General features: G+C 35.9%; 1 protein-coding gene across 1 annotated transcript in view; it reads left to right on the forward strand.

Annotated features, from left to right (window-relative positions):
* The window catches only part of LOC122807607, a 1,864,409-nt gene that overhangs the window by 485,999 nt on the left and 1,360,871 nt on the right, over window positions 1–17,539 (forward strand). The window contains exon 7 of the mRNA XM_044078518.1: window positions 3,812–3,875. Within this exon, the coding sequence (XP_043934453.1) occupies window positions 3,812–3,875 (64 nt within the window). The remainder of the gene's footprint in view (window positions 1–3,811; window positions 3,876–17,539) is intronic.

Below are 17,539 nucleotides of genomic sequence, written 5' to 3' on the forward strand. Positions count from 1 at the left end.
TAAGTGATACACACATTTAAACTAAGGCTACAAACTAAGATGTCTAAACATATCCTACTTATCATACTGTAACAGGAGATCTTGCAGCTATTGTCCATGCTGTAAGGGATGATGACTGATGTATTAGGTTTGAATAAGGTCGCTGAAGAAGACAGCAACAGGAGTGCTAAGAAAACTTTGTAGTTATCACACAAATAGAGCAATCTGATCTAGGGTAAAATAATAACAATATGGAAAGCTTTATCTGCTATTATTAGAGAAAAATTACCATTAGGTCCCTTTAAATAAGCATGGATTTCACACGGAGAATATTGTGTATCAGGTATAGCAGATCTGCACATTTGGCCTAGTTTTGTCTTTACCACTAGCTGTATTTATATTTTGTTAACGTGAAGCTTGCAGCGGGGTAGAAATCATTTTCAGTGGCGTTCCAGGGAGATACCTATCTACAGATTTTAGACTCAGAATTGGAAGAACAATCAGTGCATGCATGTGCATAACATACATAGAAAAGCAGTATAAAGATGGCATAATAACAGCAGACAAAACGACTGCACTGTATTCTGCAGGATTTATACTTTCACAGAAACAAGAGTGTCGGCACATGAACTAATATGCATTTACTGTTGTACTTCACATGCTTTTGTTTCATAAACTAGTGCAAAGAAAGGCATGTAATGGCTGGGATCCTTGGTTAACAAGTTTAAACCGTCTTTATATACATGCCTGGAATATTTAAATATGGAATGTGAATGACTATGAATGTGCCCTATGGGATATAATTTTCCTGCCATATATTTTAACAATATATGTCCTATTAAATTTGGGTTTTGGCATAGAGACCTTTATATAATGTGGATAATTGGATGGGGAACAGGAAATTGATCCCTGGTTTGACACCTACATCTCTAATGGGCACAGGCAGCCAGAAAATGGTTCATCTCCCAGGGTTCTGCTTGTACATGTTTCATCTTCCAAGCCCCTGCTTACACTTAACAAGGGTAGGTGAATTTGTTAGAGATTTGGGATGCATGGCTAGGCTTAGAAAGGCTGCAGTGGTTATTTACCTGGTACACACCTATAAACTTATGACCTTAATCAGTCATTGTAACAAAGTAGTATACTTTGTTGTTTGACAGGAGGACTAAAGCTAATGGAACTGCATATTTTTATATTTCAGGTTGCCTTTAAAGAAGTCTCCAATTGAAACATAAATTCTAGCATTCATTTTCTGTTTTCAATGTGTATTCATATTCCAGTTACCTACTGTGTGGCTTTGATCAAGTCATTTTAATCCAGAGTGAGCCTAAAAAACTCTACATAGGTCACTGCTCTGCTTTGGTTGATAAGTGGGACTATATAATCAAGCATATAGATTTGACTTTGCTGCATTGTACTGCTGCTGTTCCTTTAATTATGTTTTCTTTACAACAGTAGTTATAATTATGTTGATTTCTGTCACATGAGAGTTGTTATTGCTTGCATTCTTTAGAGTGGGTTTGGTTATACAAATTCAGCTCATAATCAGAAGGACATATACTATTAAATCCACTTTAATGGCTTTCAACAGTAACAACTAAATATGGCTGCAAGAACATCCATAATTTAAGCTACAGCCCAGATCATGGATCTTCATGGTTAAACAAGCTATTCCCTATAAGCTGAGGTCAGGTGTTAAGTGGCATGGGGCATCCTAGCTTAACACAAGAAGAAGAACATCACACCATATTAGCCAAGGTGGAGGTGTGGATTGCTCCAGTTCCCCACAAGTGATAATTAAAAACCTTTGGGGAGGATCTTTGATGAAATTACCCCAAAATGCAGTCATAGAGAAAAATAAAACAGCAACACCAGGAAGTACTCTTTGGTAAAGATACTGAGAAATTAACATGTTAATGTATTATAGTTACAACAAGTACACAGTCATAAATGTTTTCATTTCGTTCAGTTCTTTAGAGTATGTTGATATCTTTAAAAGTGAAAGAGATGAAACTGCTTATGATCTTCATCTGATTATCTAAGAACAGTTTCTCCAAGCGCATCCTTTTTTTCCTTTCTCATAACTCAACCTCTTCACCTCTCACTGTTGTGCTCTCCTCTAATTCCTCCTACCTCTCATCTCATGAAACTGCGACTGCATATATGCCTGCACTCCAAATTATACTGATGTATAAAATACTTGTTTTAATTTCATTCAAAGCTTTGTTGCAACACCTTGCTCAAATGTTATTATTCTGTCTTATATGTTAGTGTGTTTTAGTAGTTTTTGAAAATTATATTGTACTTGTTAACTTTGTTGATATTAGCTTTGTAATAATTGTATATGGAGCTTTTCTCCCCGGACCTCCATTGAAAATGGGCTCATTTTCGGCTCAATGGACTTTTCCGGTTAACAAACTGCAAATAAATAAATAAATGTTTGTCTTTTCGACTTTTCCTGGTTAGGGGTCGCCACAGAGGAAGTCCGGTCTGCTAATGATTGACAGTAGATTTTTTATTGTGCCGAGCTGCCAGCCCGATGCCCAACCTTCAGCGAAGGCACACCCATTCACGCATGTCTTTCGGAGGCCACTCGACCACGGGAAGGACATGCAGACTCCACACAGAAGGCACTCCAGCTAAGAATCAAACACGAGAACCTCTTGCTGTGAGGCAACAATGCTACCGCTGTACCACCACGGCTTCAAATAAATAAATAAATAAATTTGAGAAAAAAATGGAATGTTGTGAAATTCTTTTTCTATGTCATGGTGATGTAGTGTCATTAACAAAGCAGTGTTATTTTTCACTGAGCTATTCATGTACATTAATGTACTCCTGTAGAATCTTATGTGTCCAGTGAAAGGGAGAATCTAATTGTTATAGTCCTTTTTCTAATTACAAATAATGCTGCATATCTGCTTTTGGTGAGTTTTAAATTAGTAATTTTATTTAACAAGAGAGCAACAAAATGCTATACTTTGAAATGTAAGAAATCTTTAATGGTTTCTCGTTTTCTCTTCTTTTTGGTTTCTATTTTAACTTTCATATATGCATATATATATATATATATATATATATATATATATATATATATATATATATAAATACACACACACACACACACACTTTATGTACATATTTTCATATATATATATATATATATATATATATATAAATATATAAAAATATGTACATAAATATGTGTGTGTGTGTGTGTGTGTGTGTATATATATATATATATATATATATATATATATATATATATATATAGATATATATATGGGTCTACTTCAAATCATCAGAGTTGCAGAACATTGAACCTAACATGGTCAAAGACCAAATCATCAAAGTTCTGCAACAGTGAACGATTTGAATGGAGATCGATGTATAGCAAAAAATGGGAAATTTAACATTTTCCTCTCTGTTGTGCAATCTCGGAGTTGGCATATTTAAGTAGCAGGGGGTGTGGGAGCTGCAGAGTGGCTTGCCCCCCTGCAAAAATGTAAGAGAAGACTTATTTGCCTGTTAATTTTTTTTATTTTTTGATTTTCAGCATTGTAGAACTTTGATGATCTGGTCTTTGATCATGTTAAGTTCAAAGTTCTGCAACTTCGATTATTTGAAGAAGACCCATATATATGTTAATTCTACAGGGTTATTTTTTATGTCTTTACTTAAACTGTATAGCAGCAATGGAAATGCCATTTATCTTGAGAGACTGTCATATGGATATGAAACTTATCAAGATGTTTTGGTGTGAATTTGTATAATATAAAAGAAAATTTGAAATTGTTTTATTAAATACAAATTATCTGTCTATTCCATTTAGGAAAATTTTGAAATACAATGCTCACCCAGACTTCCTTCTGAGGATTCACAGTTTCATAAGAACTGTAAGTAAATCATAAATGCTTTCTTAATGTTGTATATGATATCTGTAGAAGATTATAATAAGGTCAAAACAGGCAGCCACCCAGGGCCCACTGCTTCAGTGTGGCCCATGGCCAGCTAGAAGAACAATCTAAGATTTAATTAACTCCTTAGCTCTTGTAGTACAACCAATACAATAAACAAAAGTGTCTCTCACTCTCTCTTTTTCCAATGTACAGCCAAGCAGTGGAAAAGAAGGAGAAGAACCAGTTCTACCCCTACACAGTACAGCCAGTAGTATCAAACATTTTCTAGGAAGTACAGGAATGGGTAGATTTACTTTTTAGTGACTTCCTTTCTTTGAAGTGCAGGGACCCATAACAGTTTTTTTAAAGCTGCTGTGTTTTTGAGAACAAGATTTACTCTCATATTACTGCAGATGGGGGAATGGGAATGGCTAATGTACTTTGAGGAGCTGTTGCTGCAGCATTTTCACTTGATTTGTAATCCGAAATACTGCAGATGAAAGAACAACCAAGTGTGCGTGTTCCAGGTGGTGGTAAAGGCAGATATTTAGGAAGAGGTCTCCTGTTTATTAAAGGAGCTTTGTTTTGCTTTATGAACACTGCGTGGTTAAATTATTTGCTCAGAGTCACAGAGAAAGTAAATAAGTGAAGAATAACGCAAAGTCCTTCACTATAAGAAGAAGATGATTAACAGCCTGGAGCCTTAACCCTTTCCACTAACCACTAGATATACCTACACACCCACACTAACCACTAGATATACCCACTCATAATTTTCTGATAAATCACTGAAGGCTTAAAGTCACTTAGGTTTACAGTCAGTGATGGCAGTCATTTGAGTTTCATATTTTTTATTGTTCAGAAAATGTTTACTCATGCAAAATGTCTTGTTCTGTTTATAATTTAAGTGGTTTGGAGTTGTCTGGCACAAGGTTGTGCAACATAGCTGGACAGTTTCCTGTAGTCAAAAGTCAGTGTTTGAAGTACTTTACCTCCATCTGCCTCCAGTGTGACTTTAAGCAAGCTATAATTGATAGTCAAATCAGTGTCTGTATAAATATTTGGTTCCTATATGAGACAATTTCACTTGTAACATGAATTCGCATAATGAGTTAATGCTTCTGTTTCCTCTGTCAGGAGGGTGAAGTTTGGAGCTTTCCTGCCCATTTACATTAGTGTGGCAGTTGGTGTGGAGGGATAAGGCTATGAGATGTAGTTCTTGTGGTACAGGGTTTGATTCTCTCAGCTCTCATTTACCTTCTGTGTGACCTTGAGGAAGTCATTTAACCAGACTAAGGCTTGAGGATACTAGAAATTTGGGCTAGACTTGGCAGTGGTCCCCTAGACTGCAAACCTAGTAACTACTTATTAGCCAGAGTAGTTACAGTGTAAGGGGAGGGAATTGATAGTGTATATCAGGAGCATCATCAATTGATCATACTTTTTGGTGATGATCCTCAGTTTCCTTGCTATGTTGACTGTGTGTGAATAAATTAGACAGCACGACGTCTATGAGTTCAAAGTTATTTTTTTTTAACCATGAATATATCTTTAACTTATGTTGTTTTTTTGCAAGCACAGATGTGTGAAATACACTATCATGGATCACAACAGTTTGTTTTGCACATAGTAAAGATGAGTAAGGCTATGAGGTGTTAAAAGAGTTGCTTCCAGTAGTACAGGGTTTGAGTCCCTCAGCCTTTGACAATCTTCTGTATAACTCTAAGTTACGCCACCTGAGAGTACACATGGGCTCATCCTGAAAAGAGACACTAGTGTCTTTAGGCTGTTCCAGGCTGTTAGCAAATGCATTAGCCATTTGTCCTTTGAATTCCTGTACCATTCACATAGATGCTAATTAGAGCTTCACTAAATGTTATTGCATTATGAATGCTAGCATGTGTCTTATAGGTTAATGGATATGCTAGATGTATTTTCACTAAATGTGAATTTCAAAGCTAGACAAGTTTACCATTTTTCATGATGTGTATTTTCAATATGAGAGTGTTTTGTTGAGAAAATAACTGACAGTATTTTTGCCATAAAATTTGAAATAAAAGCTTTAAAAGAAATTCAAGTCACTCTGATAATTTTAATAGTAAGGAGAAAATAGTATGCACACTGACAGGCTTGAACTGTGTTTTATTTTAATTTAACAGAGACAGCCAACTAATTGGATATTGGTATGGTTGGTAGGGGCCTGATTTACTTCCCTGCATAGGGCCCCATTTTACCACTGTCTGGCTATGACTCTGGAGGTATATGCTGAAATATGACATTGTTAGCTATTCAGGTTGGTCACACCTCTACTAACTGATGTCAGGGAGGATTGCTATATTTGATGACAGAAAAGACATAAGGAGGTGAAAAATACGATTTAGGTGTACTGCAAGTATGTAAGCCCCCCGCCACAAAAAAAGTATGTTGCCTGCAGTAATATTACTGATTTTGTTTGATTTGTGGGTTGTTGAACAAAAACTGCTGCAACGTCTATATTGTCCTTTAAGTGGTTTCCTTTATTCATTGCAATACAGTATGAGTGCATTATTTAATAGGCCTGAGTTGTGTAATATAGTCTAAATATTTTGTATTTTAGTAATATATTTTGCAGTACCTTCTTTACAGCCTCTAATGCAGTGACTATGAATGGGTAAAATTTTGTCAGGTCATATTGCCTATATTATTCAGCGTAATAATCAAAACCTTCTGATCTTTAGAATCAGTTATGTAGTCATTGTTGCATATTATTAAGTCTTCTTTACGAGACTGGATTGTAACGGATTTCTTCATTTAGTTAAAAGCTGTTACTCTGTCTGTCAGTGCAAAGAACTAAACTCTGATCTCCTGATGAGCTGCTTTCTGTGCCATGAATGCAAGGTTTAAATCTTTCCACCGTCATTTATCTACCCTCTAACTTTGCAAGTCACTTAGGCAGATGATGCTTTGAGGAAATTGAGAATATGGACTAGGCTTCTTAATGGTCTCCTGGACTACATGCCTAGTTGAACCTGTGGTTGTGTTATTTTTTTTCTTTGTCAGCCATTTGCTATTGCATAAGGGATCTAGTTCAGGAAATGTTATGGCAATGTTATCAGTACACCAATTTATTAATGTAACATAGGTCATTTTTTTTCCTTCATGGGCAGCAGTCACTGCATTTGTAGATGAAGCACTGAAAAGTAAAGCCGCATGCCTACAGCAGCATCTATAGTATTGATAGTTCTTTCTAATCTGGAATTATTGAAGTGACTTTTACTTCTGAAGTGATTACACATATTGACTTAAGCATATCTGTTGGTTTATTAATATGTCTTATGCTCTCATCTTAAATACTTTCCTATTTAAACTCTACTACACATGGCTGGGTTTTATGGTGCAAGGGCAATGCTCTCTATACAGTTTCATGTAGTTCATCCTATGCTACCAACAAAGTACATGTAATTTAATTTGGGATATGTGCAGTCAACAGACTGGTTATAACTGCTGGTGAGAGTGGGCCATATATGTGGATGAAAGTACCTTACGCTCATATCATCAGTTTTAAGCAGTCTTTAATCTGTCTTTGCAGGTTTGTTTTGCATGCGTGTTTAAATGAAAGTGAAATACTTTAGAATAGCTACAATGTGTTTGTGTGAAACAAATCTGAAATATGTTACTTTTGTCATTATTATTATTGTGACACAGATATCCAAGAAAGGTACAGTCATCAATGCAACTATAGTTGCTGCGTTTGGAGGATGATTCTGGATAAAACTGACTGTCTGTACTGAGTTCATAAGGTTAAAAATGCATTAGTCTGTATTTGCAAGGAGTAATGTACATTTAGTTATGCATAACTGGGACTGTTTCCCATGCCCATTTTTATCAAAACTAGTCATGTAATATGTACACAGTCAATAAAGTGGCTGCAAAAGTATAGATATTGGTATACTGGTGTAATGCAACACGGCAGTTTGAGTGATTTATTTTGGTTGAAATTTTCTGAAATTGGTATTTTTGTCATTATTGGTTAATACACTTTGTTTCACTGCTTACTGGAATCCAAAATGTTAAAAACACTACAAATATAGCACACAAGTTAACAATTGATTTACTGTTTACTGGAAAAAATCTTCAAAACTACAGATATAAAACACAATCTAAAATTCTGCAGTATTAAACAAGAAACATACAGTAATTTAAAAATCAGGAAGGTGCATACAAAAGAACACATGCATTATGCATGCTCCAAAAAATATATGGTGGTGCGTGTGTGTGTGTGTGTGTGTGTGTGTGTGTGTGTGTGTGTGTGTGTGTGTGTGTGTGTGTGTGTGTGTGTGTGTGTGTGTGTGTGCATGCGTGTGTCCGTGCATGTGTGTGTGTGTTGGGGGGGGCCCATGGTGTGAATACAACCCAAGACCTAATGTACTCTGTATAAGCCAGTGCATAAGATTGAAAACAAGTAATATAGAATAATATAATATTGATGCCATGTTGCATGCCTAATGAAATGTTAGTTCATGTAGTTATTTGAAGAGCTAGATTTCCAAATAGCAAACATTTGTCTGCTTGTTGATTGGCTGGTTGGTTGACCAGCAAGTCCTAGTGAGCAGAGTAACAAAGGCTTTCAACAAACAATCGTTACTAACATAATAAAGAAATAAATGCCGAACAAGAGGGGTCCCAGGACAGATCCCTGTGGGACGCCACTTGTGACTGGCTTTGAGTCTGACATTGCTCCAACGATTTTAACTTTATGGGTTCTGTCCCATGCTCTGGAACAGGATCCCAGTTCATGTTAGGCAGAGCCCCTCACTGACTCTCTTCAAGAGAAATCTTGATAAGTGGATGGGAGATCGTAAGTTTACTCCAGGGGTCACATCTGTGTCACTACTAGACAGGGGCACAGTAAACTAATTCTATTATATAAGGGGACCTCCACTGTGTCACTACTAGACAGAGGCACAGTATTCTAAATCTATTCTGTGCATTTTTGTACCATTTCATGGGGTGGCGAAAGCCACATCACTATGGCTAGGCTTACAAATGCCCCAGGGCAGATAGCCTAGTACTAAACTATGAAACTATAAGTTCACAATATAAGTAAAAAGTAGAGAGAGAAAGAAATAAGAAACTATATATATATAAATGTATAGATAATATTATGACAATAAGGAAAAGAGGTATGTGTGTCTTCAATTTGTATGCAGCAGTTAAATAAATTTATACAATGATAAACGTATAAGAAAAAAACAAAACAGCAATGCAGCATGATTATTGTACATTGAATACAGACACAACTCCATAATATTGATATAAACAGTGCACAATGGATATATGTCAATAGCAATATTTGTAGTCTACTTTGAACATGCAAGAAAAAATCCAACAACAAACCATGAATAGCACAGATGGAATAGTGGTATAGGATGCACTTTAGAGCAATTGGCATAATTTATAATTATGGTACATCTGGTTGCTTGAAGAGATTTGATGCACCAAAAACAGGACAGAATTTCATATCAGATCATGCAATATGCAATGGACTTAATGGAAAAAGCAAAGAGAGGAATGATGTAATTGTGAGGGAAGACATTAGAGAGCAGGACAGAAAAATAGGACAGAAGTGCAGGAAGGTGGAAAGAGCAGCCTTAGGAATTATAAAGTTTTAGATAAAGATGCAAAAGGCATTGGCATGACTAAGGAGATAAAAAGTGAGGAAATATTGAAGAAAATCCAGTGTAATAAATTGAAGGTTGTGGGTGAGAAACAACAAGGGTGTAGTGGGAAACACTGACAGCAAATCAAGAGGAAGTACAGCAGAAGAGAGAACTGCAAAATTACAGAAGTAGAATGAGGCTTGTGAAAATGTATCTTAACCAAATAACTCCCTAACAAAATGCATATGACTGGTAATCTTGATGACCATTTTGTAGTCATGTTTTGAGGGACGTTTTCATTTAGTAAGATCAAGCTTATTCCACTTTGTTTTTGTTTTTTTCTTCTGTGTCTTTTTCTCCCCATTAAGTGCCAAGCAGACTTTGTCCTTCCTTGACCCAGTTGTCTCACTCTTTCTCAGTGGGTTGTAGGCCACCATCCAGGCAGGGTTTGTGTATGCCCTACATATTCCCCCAACACAGTATCCAGAAGAAGCAGTATTTCCAGATTGCGATCTTCCTTTAGTGTGCACACTTCTCTACATGTTTACTTCCAGCTGCATTGTGCTTAACAGGTTTGGTGTGCACTCCTTTATGGATCTCATGTGCAGTTTCTAGGGCATCTGGTCTAATCAGGAGGTCAGTCTTGCAGCTGACTGAGCTACTAGCTACTATCTTTCATGATTGATGTGCTAGCTTTAGCTGCACATTTCCATCTTCCTCCTAATGATTCTACTAGTGTGCTGTTCACAAACTGGTCAACCGCATCATACTTCGGGCTTTACTTCCCTTCACCACAGACCTAGCAATCATTCCATTGTAACATAACATGAATGCAATTGCTTAATAGTAGGTAAAGGCATCACTGGAATAAAATGTGTAGATGGAGTACTGCAAGCAAAGATATTAGAAAAGTGTGGGTCTATATTGCAGTATAAAGGCTTGTGAACCATTATGACTTCATTGTGTCTACGTTAGTTATAAAAGTGTAGCTATGTAAGCTTGTTTAAGACTTTATAATGCTAAGACTAACTGGTTATTTATACCTGTAGCAAAACATACAGATCTGTTATATCCTAAGCATGCATGCAGTGGTGATGAGAAGCACTGAGTGGGATAGTCAGCAACAAAGCATGGCCTGTTACAGCCCTGATACAGTCAATCATAAATGGCTTGGCCTTGTACCCAACACCAAGCCTCTGACTAGATTTGTTTTGTAACAGACTTGACATGAAGGACAAATGTGAGTCCATTATCCAAGAATGATTTTGGAATCATTGTAGATTTCATAGCTTAAATTGCAGAATGTTCTACAGTGTATGGAGCCTGTAGAGAAGAAGCACGTACTAGAATGTTCTACAGCATATGGAGCCTGTAGATAAGAAGCATATACTTGCATACATATGTAGCATGCATTTTCAGTTTATGTTAAGATTCAAGTTTGAAAATTAGACTTGAACAGAGTTAAATCCATGCTACAGTGCGATAGTACCGCAGGCAAAGATGATCCTGGACAGAGAGTGGTGGGTCATTAAAATAGCACTGCACCATTTCTGAATGTCAATTACATAAATAGAATATAGAAAATTACCAAAAGCAGAGTCCTGTGTCAAACACAGAAGAACTATAGATAAGTGCTAGGTAGTATTTCCCTGTCTCGTGTTCTGTGATCTTTTGATAAGGCAACTGCTGAGCTTCTGGGAAGCATCTATAGATAGTCTAAAGGTCTGGGAAGTATAATCATGGATGCTACTATATGAGGATTTGTATATCCCATGAGAACCATCCAACCAAAGGATGTTACTGTTTTTCTGTGCTTCTTGGTATTGTAGTTGGAAAAACGTTTGCTAGATTCTTGGGGTTCCTATCAGCATTTTGAATGTTGAAAACACTAAATTTAATTTCATCGAACTGAAATGTTTGAAATGTCAGAAGAGCGAACTGATGGGAACATTGATTTCTTTCCCAGGGAAAGAAATCGGTGGGCTGTCATTGGAGTTTGCTATTTCCTCCACTGTGGTGCGGTCTCAGAGTTTGTATATTTAAGTAGGGGGGTGTGGGGGCAAAGTCCCCCACTTCTGTTAGTGTTTAAAATATTAAAAATGTTTTTTTTTTTTTTTTTTGCATGGAACACCGATTTCTTTCCCTGGGGAAAAAATCGATGTTGCGTCAGTTCGCTCTTTTGAGATTTTGAATATTTCAGTTCGATGAAAGTGCATTCGGTGTTTTCAGCATTCGATATGCTGATATAGACCCGATTCTTGTGCAGTACACGTCTGGATTACAAGTAGCATTTTTATTGTCTCCATACTAAACAGGAAAAATAATTTACTAAAATGTTTACATTGGAATACATAACCAAGATGTTCATACTAGAGATCCAAAACATGAAAGGCTGATTAAGTATGCAATGGTACCTGGACTTATGCTACAAGAAAGTTTTCCAAGAAAATGATTTAATTAAGGCTATTTCTGACTAATCCCAAAAAAGAGCTAATGGTTTTGGACCAAAAGCTTTATCAAAAAAATGTTGTCCTGAAGAAGTGACTTGTAGTAATCTCTGCACACATACAGCAGATAGAAGCCCAATAGCTTTGAATCCTAACACTGAGCTTAAAATTATTAATTTTAAACTTAATCTTATAATACATAGCTGCTAGGCTTTTGTATTCTTATCATTCTTAAGCATTCCTAACTAATCTTTTCTTTTTATATTTATGATTATCTTCACTAAGCTTATTAACTTTAATGTATTTATCTTCAACCATATTAAAAAGTTAATCATTCTTAATGTTCATGTCCATAGTCTATATTTTCTCTGTCATCTTATTAATCTGTTTCACATTATCAGCTACACTGTTCTCTATAAGTCTGCAACCATGTCTGTTGTGTAGAGCCATCAATTCATTATACAGATTTATTTTGTGTACTTTTGGGGAACTTCCAAAGACACAACCCATTTTGTACTCTATTGCACTTTATGCACTCTCTCAAATAAGTGCTGCCCAACAATAGGCTTCTATAACTAGGCAACTTATTTTCAAAAATTTGTAGTAACTGAGAAGGTGAGTGCTCACCACTTAAACTGTTAGTACTATCAGTCAAGCAAAAAGTTGTAGATATCCAAGAATCAAAGAAATTAATGCCATTGTGCTGGGCCACTTGGTAAGTCATTTGTTCTGTTGTTGTAAGTCTGTGTGAGCAAACAAGTGCACCAACACATGCTCCGGTTCCAAGTTGTCTCTACAAATGCCCAGAGAAATTTGGAATTCAACAGTATGGTCCAAACCATGATGATCACCAGCAATAATGATGTTAGCTAACTTGCCATTAATATGCAAACTAGAAGCCTCTTGTTGTTTGTTCTTGCATTGTGAGAACTGCATCAAACCAAAGGCTACCTACTGAGTGAGCAGCTGAATTAATTTTGTGAGTTTACCTGTAAATTTGGCTAAAATCCTGCATGGAAGGCACTTGTATATTGGAATCCCTTGTCACAAATATGTCCTATGACTCCAGTTGTGGATCAGTTTTCCATCTGTTCCAAAACTAGTAACCTTGAAACATCAGCCAGAAAAGTTTAATGAAAACAAACTAGTAATCCAAAAATTACATGAAACTGAACATTAGTAACTTTGAATACCGAATTTTGCAGTGAGACAGCACTTTATTACTTTAACTAGGTACTATTCTCCTATAATAACGTCATTAGAACTAAAGTATTCAAAACTCAACAACTACTAATACACAGTCATCTACACCAGAAATCCCCAATCAAAAACAAATGAATAGAAAAACAGATAAGAAAAGTTTTAAAGTCATGGTTACATCACCATATATTACATACAGATATATCAAAATGGAATTAAAAACATATCCATAAATGCATTTGCACTAGCCTATAATTATCTTCTTAAAAATTATCAACCTAAAACATATTTTATATATATATATATATATATATATATATATATATATATATATATATATGTGTGTGTGTGTGTGTGTGAATATGAATGTAATACAGCTATAAAAATATAAAAATACAATGTATAGACTTAGAAAACATGTGCACTTAAATTATTGAATTATAAATTTGTTAAAGAAATAAACAAATAAAGCCATTAAAAACATTTTTGACCATAAATAAAATCATAATTTGGCTGATCTAAGTTTCAATACACTGCTGACTGAAATATATTTGTTCGGCCCAGGTACTGTGGAAGAATTCAGTTTGAGTTACCACAGTAATTAAAAGCCAAAAAAAATATATACTGTATAAATCAACTGAGAGCCAGCATCTTTGTTCTGATAATGTCTTCACTTTGTGTGATTTATAATAAAATGGTTATGGTAGTCTGGCCAGATTGGCTGAATTTTAAGTTTTGCAGTATTAGTACCATTGTACTGACCCATTTCAGGTATCATTTGAGGTTCCCTTTCCAATTAGTGCATTTGCTGTTGAAAAATTAATTATCAAGGTGCTGCTTACTGTGATGGATCTGAAGTCTTAAGACACTAAGGTCTTGCTGGCTGGATTCTGCTGAAATCAAAGTCTAGTTATAATTGCATTCACAGTATGTTGCCCACAGAAAATTGCAGAATATACACTGATGCAGCATCAAACTATGTCACTTTAAAAGCAGTAATTAATAAATAGCTTTGTATAACAAACCACACGTACTACTGTTGCAGCTTCAGTTACACTGTACCACTTTACTTCTTGATCAGCATAGAAGATAACTTTCCTGTACAAAATACTTCTCCTAGCAATTTAATTTCCTATAGTCTCTTTGTAGTAGTTTTACCTCCTGTTTTTCTCCGTGGTATTCTATTTTGGTCTTTGTATGAAAACATCTGTTTGATGGTGTTTGCAGAAAAATATGTTTTTATCCTGTAGAGAAATAATGCTGGTATTGTCTTTTAAGGAACCATCTTGTGCAAATGCTGACTTGATGAAAGCATATCCATTCAAATTTATTATTTTTCTTCCTCTTTTTATTTTTTACAGAAACCACATTAAGAAACTTTAGTCTTCTTTTGATACAAGTCAAAATGCAATTTTACACAGTTAATGCAATGATAAAATGTATTAATACCATAACTGAGTGTACATTCTGTGAAATATTTTACCAGTTATGGGCTGTGTATGCTTTAGTTTTAACTTGATTAATTTGTTATCTTACAATCACAGAATCAAATTTATGACCTTAAACTTTTTTACTAACTCTTTGCAACTGTTGAATTAACTGTTTACTTTTATTAATCATTTCATACCAAAAGATTAGAGATAAACTAATATCTATAAGAGACAAGAACTGTGTGCTAAATATACAGTTTCAATGTCATTTTAACCATAACATTGTGGTCATATTTCTGAATTACCCATTAACTTTAATTGACAGTGAAGTGAACATCTTAAACACCTTGGTAAAGTACTGAACTAGGCTTACATAATAAATATTTGAATATAATTATTTCAGTATATTTAATACTTGAGAATTAAAAAAAACATGATTTATACACTAAAGATTGCTATGTACATATTAGTTTATTAGCTGTATGGCTACACTATTTTAATATAATTTTCCTCTAACTGGGGTAACCAATACTGGTACTGATAAAATGATGGTCCAAAAAACAGTGATAAAACTGCAACTTGAAACCAGTGATAGAATTACAACTTGACAAATTACTTTTGAATGTGTTACTTTACAGTGTGTCCAATACAGTATATATCTACGCAGACTGTTTGCTACTCATGCATTTCAATCTAGTAGGTACACTGGACCCATTTTTTTAATTTAATTTGTACTGAATTATTTTGTATTTGTACATACAAAGACTGTAAAGTACATTTAGTCTAATGTTACAAATTTAGTAACATTAGCATCAAGAAAAATCTTGGAAAATCTTATGTGTCTTTAGAAGTATCTAGTGGAATTCCCACCAGAGGCAACTACATTCCCAACAATTAGAAACATTCATACTTTTTGTATACCAACTTTGTCTTGCCAAAAACATATTAAAAAATAGTGACCAGTATTGCTCATTTTTTACACATCTTTACTCTCATATAGCTTTATAGTTTAACATGTTGTAAATACAATTTAATACTAAACAATACAACAATAGCTAGCATGATAGCTATTAGCTACTTGTAAAATATCCTGTCAGGTTTAATCTGTTTACCAGTATTTCTAATGCACTAATACCTGTTTTCCCCTCCCCCCAAAAAAGACTATTGTCAAGAAGGAATTAGATATTATTTCTTCCTGTAGCTTTATTTTAGCCCTTCTGCAATATTGCTTATACAGTCAGTGTAAAACTGAGAAAGTACCCCTCCCCCTGTAGTACTGCAGTATTTTTTATTTGCTTTCTGCTGTGAGAATAGAATGTATGCAGCCCAACACTTTGGTTATACATTTGCTTTATTAGGTTACTAACAAAAATATGGACCTTTGTCTGATTTGCTTTGCTGTTTACCCTCCTGCATAATTGATTTGAACTGTATATATATTATGGCCCATTTGCTGGCTATACTTGATGTAACTGAACTTTTTTACTTTTGGTAATCCTACTCAATGCTAGAAGTCTAAACCTCAAAATGCACTTTCTTGAGTCACTCCTAAAAATGGAGAACATCGATATTTGTGCAATAACTGAGACCTGGTTCAAGGCTCTTACCACACTGTTGGGCCACAAAACCAAGACCAAAACACTAAAGGTGGAGGAGTGTCCATATTCACCAAGGATATTCACACCTCCAGACTAGTTGCCCAACACAATGCATCTGAAATTCTCCAGGTGCAACTGACACTAGGTAAGACTGCAATCCAAATTGTAGCTTGCAACAGATCCCCCACATGCCCCAAGATTCTCACTATACCTTTCTAAACATACTGGAAAATATTAAGATACAACCAAACACCCTAATACGGAGGGGTTTTCAACTACCCTGCCATTAATTGGGAAAACTACTTGGGTACCAACCCGTTTTCCCAACGGTTCTTGGAATTCATAAATTCCAACACCCTGGATCAACTAATCCATTGCCCCACCAGGGGATCCAATATCCTAGACCTGGTCATTACCAACATGGGAGATAGATGCTCCACACCAGTGGTCACCCCCTCATTGGTCAAGTCTGACCATAAGCAAATCACCCTTGACATCCAAATCCCACCCCCACCCCCCAGTAAGGAAACCTCCTTAAAAAACTTCTCCAAAGCCAACTTCAAGCTACTGAAGTCAGAAGTGACAAACTTCACAACACCCACGTAGACAGGATCTGGAAGTTTGACTTCAGAATCCTACACTAAGGCACTGTACGAGCACATCCACTCGTGCATGAATCGTGCCATCCCAAATAGAACCAAGATGCTCTTCTCCAAAAAAAGGAAGCCAATCTGGTGGCCCCCTGCTATAAACAAACTATAGAACAGAGGGAAGAAACTCTTGCAAAAAAGAGGAAAATCCCAGGATGCAAAAAACTCCCTCACCAGCCTCAGTAAAAATCTGAGATCCCTCATAAAATCCTCAAAAGCTAGTTATGAAAATAAAATTGCCAAAGATTCCAAAGACAACCACAAGGCATTCTATAGTTATGTCAAGAATCTAAATGGCAATGCTCAGATCTGCTCTGAGCTACAATAGAATGGCATTAAATATACTGATCCTAAGGATATTGCCAATATCCTGGCAGATCGATTTAGTGCCAACTTCACCCCCCTCTCACCCCCTAAAGGGCCCATCTCAATACCAAAAGATTGCCAAATTCCTATAATCATGGCCACACAGGTAGAAACCGCACTCTCCAAAGCTAAGAATACAGCATCCATGGGACCAGATGACATCCCAGGCTGTGTACTGCATGAACTACAAAATGAACTGGCACCTCACCTAAGTGTCATGTTTAATCATAGCCTCACCTCAGGCTTCGTGCCCACTGAGTGGCGCACAGCTACAATTATCCTGCTCCACAAGGGAGGATCCACCTTGGATCCCGGGATCTACTGTCCCATC

Source organism: Protopterus annectens, chromosome 7.part1 (genome assembly GCF_019279795.1).
Source record: "Protopterus annectens isolate FY-2018-M chromosome 7.part1, PAN1.0, whole genome shotgun sequence".
Lineage (NCBI taxonomy): Eukaryota > Metazoa > Chordata > Ceratodontiformes > Protopteridae > Protopterus > Protopterus annectens.